The 12,972-nt window shown below is 38.5% G+C and overlaps 1 protein-coding gene across 4 annotated transcripts in view; it reads left to right on the forward strand.

Annotated features, from left to right (window-relative positions):
• adka (adenosine kinase a) overlaps nt 1-12,972 on the forward strand; it is a 254,337-nt gene that overhangs the window by 176,800 nt on the left and 64,565 nt on the right. For all 4 annotated transcript variants that reach the window (XM_022684666.2, XM_022684667.2, XM_022684668.2 and 1 more), the window contains one exon: nt 10,330-10,500. In XM_022684666.2, coding sequence (XP_022540387.1) covers nt 10,330-10,500 — 171 coding nt within the window. The remainder of the gene's footprint in view (nt 1-10,329; nt 10,501-12,972) is intronic.

Raw genomic sequence — 12,972 nt, forward strand, 5'->3', positions numbered from 1 at the left:
TTCATTGGACAGTGACGATATACAGTATATTCATACATTATTTGTCCCTTGTAATATTTGCCTAGAGAAGGTTGAATGCAGGCATTTGAAGCACCGGGAGGAAACTAGAGCGGGTGCCTGCCAAACAGGAAGACCACGTGTGTGTGTGTGTGTGTGTGTGTTTCTGTGTGTGTGTGTTTATTCCACGATTTATGTCTCTTGATAGAAGGATTTTTACGAGACAGACGGCACTTATTCATAAATGATACATTGCGCATTAGTGTTATCTGGAGTGGCAGGTGACCTTTAACGTGCACTTTTTCCCCTCCACTGCATGTCCGAGACTAGAGGAACTTTTTGAACGGGTATGCGGTAGTTCTGAAGCAGCCCTGGTACTCTCTCCACTTCCTCCCCGCTTCCTCCCCACAAGCCTGTGAAGTACCGGAGCCGGCGAAGTCGGGTTCAACCAGGAAGAGAACTGCACATCCATTAAAGCAGCCTCCCTCTGGCCGTCTCTCCAACTTCAAACACGCCAGCATTAAAGTTACAATAATGCAGAGGGCTGTTCTCTCCCGCATGATGCTTGCACATCACAGCCGAGGTGCGCTAATGATGGAAGTAATACCGACACACACATATACACACACACACACACACACACACATCCACACTGTACTGTGTATAGACACACACATATAGAGACCATTAGCTCAACTACTGGCAGCCTCCAAACCTCCTCTCCTCTGCACCCCATTGGGTCTGGTCCTGTAACACTGTCCTAATGTGTGTCTCCAGAGATGTGTCTCCGTGTCTTACAGCTCTGTTTTTGGCCACTGCTGCTGAAGTCTCTCTCTGCCTGCTGAAGAGAGTTTAGTAGCATTAGCAGTAATGACCCGAGTCAGGCATGAATTGATTGTGAGGCTATAAGTGGACAGACATGTTGCTGAATTCATTGCTCACATAACTAATGACTGCCAGCGATGTTAACTCCCACTAAAGTTGGTCACTAATGGTCAGTTCTGCCATGTGTCCAGCAGCATAGCATAGCATATCATATCATTGGGTTACAGCTAATACAGACTGAGCCTTTCCTAACAATCACCTTACAGTAGTGCTGAGAAGTTTGTGAAACCTTTAAAATGTTCTATGTTTCTGCATAAATATGATGAACCCAGTTATACCAATTAGACAAAATTGGCAAAAGTATCTAGAACTTTGCTTTCAGTATCTGATTCAGACTTTTGGATCTATTACAGGCAGCTCATCAACCTCGACAATACACGAGAATAAGGTGTTGTGCTGAAATCGGACTCCCCTTGGTAGAGGTCTGCGCTCTCGAAGAACTTGCAGGAACAGTCAGAATATCTTCTGGCCCCGGACAAAATTTAATTGTTATTTAATTTTTATTTAATTAATCCAGGGGATGCGGCAGTGAGACCACATATACATGTAGAAAGGTCCCACAAATTAATACATAGTCTAGAAAATTATAATTATCACGCAATGATTTCCATGCATGACAAACAGAGGGTGGACCGAGACACACACACCGGTTGGGCAATTTCAGCATCTCTAGTTCACTTGATGGCATGTGTGTTTTTGGACTGTAGTTAAAAAAAAATGCTGTTTTAATAAATATATAAGTAAATTTCAGGCACTAAATTTAGTTAATTAAATTCATATTAGGGCTACGAGGGGAATTGGCAGTGCAGGATTAAAACAAGCAATTTTTAGCGGGAGCGGGCAGTAACGAGACTAAAACAAGCAGGAGCGGGCAGGAGGTTTTAAAAAAAGCAGTCCCACGCAACCTCTACCCCTTGGCCTGCACCTGCATCACGCAGCAGTATGGGTACAAGACATTAAGTTGGTTCCTCTATCTACTATAACTGTAGATTAAAGAAAGGGAGGAGTCATGAAAGGGGGTCAAATTTTGCCAGATGGGCAGAATTCAGCACAACACCTGGGACAATCCTGAAAGATCATTTTATTCAAAAACACACTTTGTAGATTTGTGTTTTGCAACTAAACACACTTCTCTTTAAACACTTAATCAAACATTTTAGGTGGTAGTTTAATTAGCATCATTATTGTTTATCTGCAATTAATGGTTTATATAATGTTAGATGTTTGTGTTTAATCTCAGAGTTGGATTAAAACACTGCTGTTTAGAATTCAGGAATCTGGGACACCTGACTAAAGTAAAGTCTAAAGTATACAGTAATGGTGTTCATGGTTCATTGCTTTTCAGGTATTTGTCACTTCCTAACAGGTAAAGCCAGGCAGATGATATACTGCAGTAATCCAGTAAAATGCAGTTATGGTTACACGGTGGTAAAGTTTTACAGTCTTGCCTGGATACCAGATACAGATTGATAAACTGTGGAGTGTTGTAGGAAAATTACAGTGTGATCACATAATCAAGAGCTTGTTGTTATGAAGAGAACTGATCTGTCTATGGAAAGTTACTGGACTAGGCGCTGGTGTTGATTCATTTACTCTAATGAAATAAGAAACTGAAAATGGTTTATAAGTAAACTGCTTGCTAGAACTGTATAGATTGCTTTTGAACTGCAGGGCCAAACACTGGGTTCTGAATACATAGAGTAATTGTTCTGGTGACTGTTCCACATGGATATGGCTAGACCATTTGTTGCTGCATAATGTTGGATGAGCCCAGGCATCGAACTGCTAGCTGTGAATTAACGATGCTGGATATGGATGGAAGTTCAATGAGGCCGATAAAGTAATAAGCTCAATAAAAGCAGTCTGAGACACACTTGTTCTGGACCAGCCATGACTGTCAGTCAATTCCAAAAAGTAACTCCACCTTCTTATGATATAGCAAAATAATGTTTTAAATCTGATTTCTTGGGAAGAATAAATTAAACACTGGAGATGGAAAGAGTTTTGTCTTTAAAACATCTGCGCGAACTACATCTTACTGGCTACATACTGTAGCCAGCCAACAGAGGCGCTAGACTAGTGATCACTTCATTTATGAGAGATGTTGAGCTTTCTATGTTTTATTAAGTCTCTCAAAAATTCTCTAAAGCAGCAACTTGTGGAAAAATCTTTTTAAATGTCATTGGGAATTAATGTAAAATAGTTATTTAATTCCAAGTCAATTTGCAGTAATTTAGTAATGTTATATTCTAGTGTATCTCAAATTATTTTTAAAGTTTCTTGACTTGATAACACAGTGGACCAACAGCAGCAGACGACACGTCTCTCCAAACCATCACTGTTTGTAGAAACTTCACACTAGACCTCAGACAGCTTAGACTGTGTGTTTCTTCACGCCTCCTTCAAACTCTGATCTCTTGATTTCCAAATAAAATGCAAAATTTGCTGATTTCAGTGATGGTTTATAGAGACATGTCATCTGCTGGTGTTTTCCCAGAAAATTCACGTACAGCACTTCATGCTTCTTTCTGGTGACAACTTTTATGGAGATGCGGATTTCATTTTCCAGCAGGTCTTGGCACACTGCACACACTGCCAAAAGTACCAATTGGTTTTTCAACCAATTGGTCATTTTCAAAATAGATCACTCTGTGTGTATTATATCTATATAATATGTAAGTTTCACGTTTTGAACTGATTTCAATGATATTCTATATATATTTTTTATATGCAGTAGTATTATAAGTGTAAGATATATATTTTTTATTTAATCAAAGCTCTTAGTGTTGTGCATACTTGTACTAATGGAGCTTCTTCAGCTACTTCAGTTTAGCGTCTGGAAATTGTAGGTTTGATCCTTTATAAATTTTATAAAGACTGATAGTCTTGTAAAGGTGTTCTGTCTGTGGCGTGCTTTAATATTACAGACTAAAAGGAGGTGGGGGATGGGAGGGGGGTTGAGGACATTTTGTTATTATTAATAATGTAGATATTTCACATAATGTTCGCCCACGTAGCACATTATGCAGCAGGCCCCTGAATGGCTGTGCAGCCAGACAGCGCTTCTGATTCCTCCTGTGAAGCGGTGCGATAGCTGACACAGTCACACTAAACACATGAAGGTCACTTCTCTCCTCTTTCCACTCTCAGCCACAAAAGCCTCATCTGTTTTAATGGAGTGTTCTCAGAGCGCCTGTGTTAGCCCCTGTAAAAGCTCTAGTCTCGCCATCATGTACCCTTTGCTCGTTCTCTCACACGGCCTATTGTGTACTCTCTCTCTCTCTCCCTCTCTCTCTCTCTCTCCTCTGAATTATTCTCAGTGCAAGATGAACTGTATCGAAGGTTGTTTGGTTTCAGGTTTAAACGTGAAGGTGTTTCCTTACCTGTTTCGTATTCATTCACACAATGGCCCGAGTAGCCTCTCTTGTTTCTCAGTAAGAAGAGTCCAGACAAGACCTTTGTTTTCCACTTCATCAGATGCTAGCATGTTTTTTTTTTTTTCCCTCGCTCGCTCGTTTTTTTTTTTTTTTTTTTCTTTTCCTCCTCCTAGAACAAGGCCTGGAGAGCAGCCATCTCTCCGGGATCAGGCAGCTCTCTCAGGCCATGCTAAGCAACCGAGAGGGGAAAATCGCACTGCGCTTTTGGACTCTTCTTGGACTCTTCTGTGAACAGGCAGTTCTCATATATTCACAGGGACACTCTGTTAAACCTGCTAGACCACCAGTTGGTAAAGTTTCAGTTTTGGCCTTTTTTGAAAAGAAATTTAAACTGCCACATTCAGTAACCCTTGCCCAAATGTAGACGCTGAGCCAAGACGGTTTTAGTCAAAATGAAAACCGTGGAATAAAGCCAATATTTGATCTTTTAGGTGCTTTTAGGAATATTATATTATATTACTGGCCTCTCCTGTTTAAAATGCATGTTGATTATTTTTTTAATTAATAAACCCTTGATGTAGACACTCTTCTACACATTTTAAAGCATACCATATATTAAGGCGACCAATGGCACACTATCAATATATGTCCATTTCCTGGTATTCCTCTATTTTCATACATAAGGCGCATTAAACACTGGTAAGACACTGGTAAGAATGCGTACATCAAAGTAAGCAGGAGTGTCGTGATGTTTCCCTTCTGATGGGGAAGCTGGGGGAAGCGCCTAAGTATACAAACCTGTAATTCCTATTATTAATATTTTACGCCAAACAAGCGCTGGATGTTAAGCCCTTTCATTTATTTACAGTAAGCTTATTATATTTCCAATATTTTGTCCAAGTAGAACATAAATACTGCCCGATAGCGCTAGACTGAGGAGACCGGAGTTTTCCAGTAATTTAGGGTGCTATCAGCTAGTGGTTCATCCCACGTAGCTTGTTTTAAAACAGCAAACATGCAGACTACAGTCCGATTTACTCACCTCTGAACGGTGGAAGAGCTAGCGCTGTGGTTAGCGGCTAATGCTAATGCTGAAGCTGCTGCTGCACCCATCCTTAGTGCTGGAGAAACTTCACTGAAAACTCTGTACTTCAGCAGAGGAGCTGTACTGCTCTTTAATACCTGACTGGTAATTCATACATAAGACGCTTATAAGGCTCACTTTCGATTTTTTGAAATTTAAAGGATTTTGAGTGTGCCTTATAGTACAAAAAAAATACGGTAATTGATTAATTTAACAGAAGCATGACATTTTTTTATTAACCCAGAAGACCATATATCACATACTTCACTTTCAAAACGTTCTACGTTGCTGTCAAATTAAACTGTCAATTAAAAACGTTTTAACCGCAGAGTAATTCACGACAGCTTCTACATGACGATGAACAACTCCGTAATATGCCTTGGGTTCGAAGGGTTAATTAATTATTATTATTTTTTTTATATATTCTTTTTGTCCAGAAATATTGTAATACATTAACAATTCATAGCAAATTGCTTTAAAATGAGCAGGAAAAGTAAGACTGCATCACCTAAACATTCTGCTTGCATTAAAATGTTATATTATATTATTATTATAATTAGGAGTAGATGATGGAGCTCGATATTTCAGGGTATAATATTGTTCACGATATTTAAAATGTTAACAGTATATAGTTGCATACGGTACAATATTATACCGGCACACCCCTACTAAAAACCATACCTGTATATCTTGCATCACTTGGATTCTAACTACTTTAGCATTGTAGCTATGAAGTTCTAAGGGTCTCTATGGGTTTGCTAATGGATATAATTAAGATTAAAGGCAACCTGTTTGGTCTTAAGTTTGGACTGTTTTTGTTTTTCTTGTTGAATCTGGTTGGTCAGTGAGTGAAGTGCTCAGTTTTTTTTTCTCTCATTTGCACCATGCTCAGTTGACACCTTCAGCTACTGCAAAAATCAGTGTGAAGTACTCCTTGTGCCCAGTACACTTGTTTTTGTGTGTGGTGTGTGTGTGTGTGTGTTAAGAGAGTGTGTGTATATGTGTGTGCGAGCGCTTGGACACAGTGCTCTACTTCTGCTGCTAAGGCCAGTTAGCCGAGGCATGAACCTGGTGTGTAAGTGCTCTTCAGGGAGCCGGAGTGACCTTGCTGTTTTCCCCGTGTGAGGAGGTTGGCCAAGGTGCCCTTTGCTTTATTGGATTGTCTCCATGAACTCTCTCTGCTCTCTGATGGAAGTGCTGCTGTAATTATGCTCTCCATTTGTCATCATTCATTCTCATCTCCTAAAACCTTAATCCTATTTGTGCCTCATCATACCATCCATTATATCGAGCTAAGCCATGTTTACCGCTTTCAGACGAGGAACATGTAGCGCTCCTTTTTCCGCCTTTGTTTCCCCCGCAACGCTTACCCTCGGTGCCATCCCGAGATGCCGAGCTCGCTTTCATCCTTATCGCTCTGTCTGCTCTTTATGTGGGGCTTGGCACTTACTCTGCGGCCCAGATTAAACCTCGCTTCATTTTTGAAAACGATACCCAGACAATGTGTCTGCAGCGCGTTCACCTTCACTCCCCGACTCCTTTTTTGGCCTTTTATGTGGGCGAATTTATGTGGTGGCGCCTCGAGTGTTTAAAAACGCTCTTAAAGTGATAGTTCCGTGAAAAAGCAAATCATGTTCCCTTTACTGTAAATGGAGTTGATGGGCCAAAACAGATTTGGTGTGCAGGGTTAACTTCTTTCACTTAGCTTTCACGGAGCTGCAGATTTACAGTTTAAAAGAACATTCACATTGCGAACATAAAGCCTGGCACACACTGGTGAAGAGTAGATTACTCAGTGTTTAACAGAGTGCAATGCAGTATTTTATGAAATACAGGGGTTGGACACTGAAACTGAAACACCTGTCATTTTAGTGTGGGAGGTTTCATGGCTAAATTGGAGCAGCCTGGTGGCCAATCTACATTAATTGCACATTGCACCAGTAAGAGCAGAGTGTGAAGGTTCAATTAGCAGGGTAAGAGTACAGTTCTGTTCAAAATTATGCAAAGCACACAACATTATGAGTGACATACCAGAGTTCAAAAGAGGATAAATTGTTGGTGCACGTCTTGCTGGAGCATCTGAGACCAAGACAGCAAGTCTTTGTGATGTATCAAGAGCCACGGTATCCAGGGTAACGTCAGCATACCACCAAGAAGGACGAAGCGCCTCCAACAGGATTAACTGTGGATGCAAGAGGAAGCTGTCTGAAAGGGATGTTCGGGTGCTAACCCGGATTGTATCCAAAAAACAGAAAACCACGGCTGATCAAATCACGGCAGAATTCAATGTGCACCTCAACTGTCCGTCACCACAATAAATTATTGTGGTCTAAAACCAGGTGTTTCAGTTTCATTGTCCAACCCCTGTAAGTATTGCATGAAATTAAAGCCATATAGAGACCAGCTAACATTAGCTCAGCTGACATTACTTTATTATCCTAGCCCTGTACAGCTCTTCCCTTTTAGCTGGAAAAAACAAACAAACAAAAAAACAGCCAAGTGTGATACTGAAATGATACTGAACACTTCATTTTATATACAGCTTTTGAAGACAAAACCCTTAAAAACAGTGAGTTTTAATTTTATTTTAGCAAATAGAAAGTCTCTATGAATATATTACAAGCCATCATGGCATAAAGTTATCCAAAATCAGTGTGTAAGACTGGTGGAGGAGAACATGCCAAGATGCATGAAAACTTTAAAAGCCAGGGTTATTCCATCAAATATTAATTTCTGATCTCTTTTTGAACTTTATGAATATGAACTTGTTTTCTTTGCATTTTTTGAGCTCTGCATCTTTTTTTTGTTGTTGTTATTTCAGCCATTTCTCATTTTCTGCAAATAAATGCTCTAAATTAATTAAAAATAAATATTTTTATTTGGAATTTGGGAGAAATGTTCTCTGTAGTTTATAGAATAAAACAGCAATGTTCATTTTACTCAAACATAAACCTATTAATAGCAAAATCAGAGAAACTGATTCAGAAACTGAGGTGGTCTCTTAATATTTATATTATTATTTAAGTAGAGTGCTTAAACCTGTATAAAGCAGCCTTCTGATACCAGGGTTGCCAGATAGCTTCAGTGGTTTCCAGCCAAAACATGTGGGCCTGCTTCTGCTGCTGTGGAGAAAACACTGTACTATCATACCTAACTACTTGATATCAAATTTGTGGTGGTTTTGGTTAGCATGGTTACAGTTCCAAGCTGTGACCTTATACTCAGGCCTACAGGTACGACCACTTACAGTTCAAAACCTGCTCATCAAAAAGTATGTTTAGAGTCCTTCTCTACATCTGATGGCTCTTTGGGGCACTTATTTTGGTCCTGACCTTTGCTGCAGAGTTTCTAGTCAGGTTTCTTTAAGTGTTTTTTTCTCAGAGTCCGTGTTCAACCTCCCATATACTCAACAACAGGCCTTAATGGACAGCATTCTGGCTAAAATGTTTCACTCTTGTAATGGCAGTGACTGGTAGTCCACCATAGGTTTCTAGATATGCTTCATATTATTACTATAGAGTGGCTGTGTAATCTCAACCCAAGAGACTTTTGATATCTAGTTTTGAGTCCTATTTTGTTTTATTTTTTCTTTTGCAGGTTTGGGGCTAATTGTGATTAAATGCTTTAAACAGCAAAAAAAAAAAAAAAAAAGACTCATTAGTCCTTCCATTCCACCAGGGAAGTCCCAAACAATAGAAAAAGCTCATTTAACAGTATCTACCAAGAATTTACGAAGGGGAAAAATCCTGATTTTACACTTTTCCATTTAGATTTTCACAAGTTTTACCTTTTTGTCGCTACTTAACGCCCCCATTAACACCTGGTCATTATGTATGCGTCTTGAATATCAGGATTATATGTGGAAAAGGCCAAGCTCTACAGAAGTAGAATTGTAAATGCCCCTAAAACACATTTTAAACTCCAAAAGACCCGTTGTACACCTGGACTCAATTAAAATCTGATCATTTCTGGCATTTCTTGAGTATCAGGTTGAGGTATAGATAACCTCACGAAAATGCAAATCTTCAGATATCCTCTAATACATGATGATACTACTTCTAGTTCAAACAAAACACCACTAATACTGGCAGCACAACTATTAAACTTTAAAAATTCCATCCTAGTTAAACGTAAGATTTTAAATTTTATTGAATTTGAACTGAATTGAAAAAGTAATCAAATTGGTAAAGTATGTGGCAAAAATATAATCAAATATTATCTAATCGCATTAAGTGACCAGGATCTAGGTTTTTTAATGGGGGAAGACTAGGGCTATTACCATCTAAAGTTTAAAGCATACAAAATTCACATTTGTGTTTTAAATGGGTAAATAGTTTCGAACAAGTTATATTATTTAAACTAAATAAACTTTAGCCGATAAATGTTTGAATGAGCTACATAACATTTATCTAATGTGAAGCATATAACATGATATAAAATATTAAAGGATAACAAAATACAACTTTTCTAATTAAATGATTAATTAATTAATATATTTAAAACCCACCAGAGACGCCAACAATCACTGCAGATTTTCTCTGCCCTTACTTTATTACTCTGATCCCAGTCTCTGTAATTTGGCTGGAATGGATTATAAAAAAAAGGGGACCCTATAAAATTCAAAATTTCATCCTCCATTCTTTAGTATCAGGCAAACACCTGCTCTTTTCTGATTGGATAGATGCATCATGTTGTACGGATTTCTCTGCATAATATCAGTCTTTTCTCAAGTTTAATTGCACCGCATCCCCCTCAAAGCCCTGGAACCATGATGCACCACTCGCGCATGCATGTCAACAACCTGCAGTGTTAGCATATTAACTTCCACTATTTCTAAGCTACATTAGCTTTTTAGCTTCTGAGAAAAAAGCTAAGCGTGACATTGGCTGATGTTTGATGTGTTTAACTGGATTCTTTCCTCAAACGTCTGTATTTCTTTAAATTAAACCCAGTCTATTCTAAAGCTTCTATTTACCTTTTCTTCAGGGATTCTTCTTGACTGTATCGACGGAGTCCATACTGAAGGTGGCGAAGCACGCGTCCGAGAACAATAAGATCTTCACCCTGAACCTCTCTGCTCCCTTCATCTGCCAGTTCTTCAAGGAGTCTCTTATGAAGGTCATGCCCTATGTTGACGTCCTATTTGGCAATGAGACGGTGAGTCAGCTTTTGTTCAAAGTGTGAATGTGTTTCCTTTTAAATGCATGTCTGTAGTTTCTGTGTTGCTTCAGTTTCTGTAATTCGTCTGACTCTTCATGTTCTGGTGAAGTGCTTGTTTATTCTGTGATTCTTTTGGTTTGGGTGTATTTGTGTAAGTGGTGGGTGGCTGGCACAAATTATCTTTATATATATATATATATAAAGAAGTGGGAAGCAACTTTTTTCATGTTTTGTAAATAGACAATTGATTTTCATTTTAACAGTCTGAAATGCCAGATTGGCCCATTAAAACAGCAAGGCATGTTGTTTATATTGCAGAATTGACTAACAGGAAGCTAAAAAATGTGCTAGTATATATCATCAGAGTGTGAGCTTTGGTTTGAGTCCTTTCTTTTCAGCCAGTTTGGCTTTTAAAATGTCTTAATCAGCCAATTACTGTAGAAAATGTGGAAAGCATGACATGTCTTAAAAATGAATGAACTACAGGTCGAGTATGATGTGTAGCTCAGCTCTGATATACATGAAGTAACTGTACTGTAGTGGAACCTTAAGACATACTACATATACATACTGGAACGTTTGGTAATCAGTTTCTTTAAAGTTCTATTATCCATAGTTCCTTTGCTCAGTGAAGGCCGTCTGAGATACACTTGGTCTGGGAAAAAAGACAAGTCTACCAAATACACTTGAGATGTCAAGTCTGCCTCTGCATAAGGCTTGTCTATACTGTGCAGTTTCTGGTTGCAAATTTGACAACATGGCAGGGAACACTTTTGGCTTAATTACCTTAACCCTTTAAAGTCCTCACCAAGATTTACTTTAAAAAAAAAAAGTAACAAAAAACAATCAATACTTATTGAGTGATTTACAGATAAGAAGTGAAAAGGCAAACTATTGAAAGACACAATGACACTTATAATAGATTTTATTCATCTAACATATCTCTCCTGATTGGAAGAAATGGCACTGTCAGGTTGGGTTAACTTTAACCCTCTTTAATAAGATGCAAAGACCCAGATGTGCTCTAAGATTCAAAATAGAAGGCAATCGGACCACCATTTAATTTTTTATTTATTTATTTATTCTACAGGGACAGTGAACATTGATCAACATTTCAGTTTCGAAATCAATTTAAATGTGCCAGAGTTAGCTAAAAAGCTAATTTTCATCTGTAGTCCCTAGGCAGGTTGTTGGGGGGTTGTTGGGGGGTTGTTGGTGGGGTGGGGGGGAGTGGAGTGTCAACAGCTCATTGAAAATTACAAAACCTAACAAATACATAAAAACACAGTATACATACAGTACCATAAACATTTCATAAAATAAACACATACAAATATATCAGTGATTGCAAATTTGGTTTGCCTTCAGCCATGTCTTCAATTTATATTATATTTTATATCATTTTCTACTGTTATTGGACTAGCCATTCAAATACAGCATTTTTTTTAATAGCATTTTAAGTAGGGCTGCACAATATATCATTTAAGCATAGTCATCGCGAAGTGCACATGCACAATAGTCACATAGCAGGACGTGCAATGTCACTTAAGGCAATTAATTCCAACACGTCATGTTGCAATGTTTTGGTTCTTGACACAGGAAGTAAAGTAGATACACAGCTTTGACTCTGTGTCTGTGTGAGGTGACAGGCTGCTACTGCCTGAGAAGCGCAAGGAAAGGGGGCAGGATTAAACACGAGGTAACCGCATGGCCTCCATCCACATGTGATTGGGCACGTGCAACGTATGAACGCACATGTCGAAAGCTGTGCACCACAGTCCAGCACAGTTTTGTAGAGCAGATATTTCCAGTTACAGCTGAATTCATGCTTTTAGTCCCAGAAAAAACACTCTTATTTACCTTTTAAAAAATACATTTAAATGCCTGATTTAAGATTACTGATTACTGTTGTTTTGCTGTTTTCCTCGGGTTTTGAGTGCTCAACGCTGATTCAGCTCTTGATTGGTCTGGATGCGAGACATCGAATGTGTGGGGGTGAGGCTTGCGACGTCATTAGCCCCGCATTGTTTAATATCGCGATATATATCAACAAAAAATAAACATTTGCAATGTAATTTTTTTTCCAGTTTCGTACAGCCCTAATTTTAAACCTGATTTTAGGTTTAAAGGTTTTACAAGTTTGGACAGTTTGAATCAGTGGATTGTTGCATAAGGCTGAATAGAGTTTTTGCCATGTAAAGTTTGTGTGACCTGTTAACAGTCCAGTCAGTAGGAAATAGGGGTGGGCAATATTATATCGTATACAATATATCGTGACACAGAAATATCATGATATTAATAATCTATATCGTGATAATAGGGATGGTTTGTCTTAAAAGTAGTCTATTATTTACTGTGAAGCTTTAATTGTATTTATGGTGTAATTGTTTTAGTTTATAGTTTTTGTTTGCAGTTTATATGCATGAAAATATTCTGCAATATTTTTTGCTGCATTATATTATTTTATGC

This window comes from Astyanax mexicanus, chromosome 7, assembly GCF_023375975.1.
Source record: "Astyanax mexicanus isolate ESR-SI-001 chromosome 7, AstMex3_surface, whole genome shotgun sequence".
In the NCBI taxonomy this organism is placed as follows: domain Eukaryota; kingdom Metazoa; phylum Chordata; class Actinopteri; order Characiformes; family Acestrorhamphidae; genus Astyanax; species Astyanax mexicanus.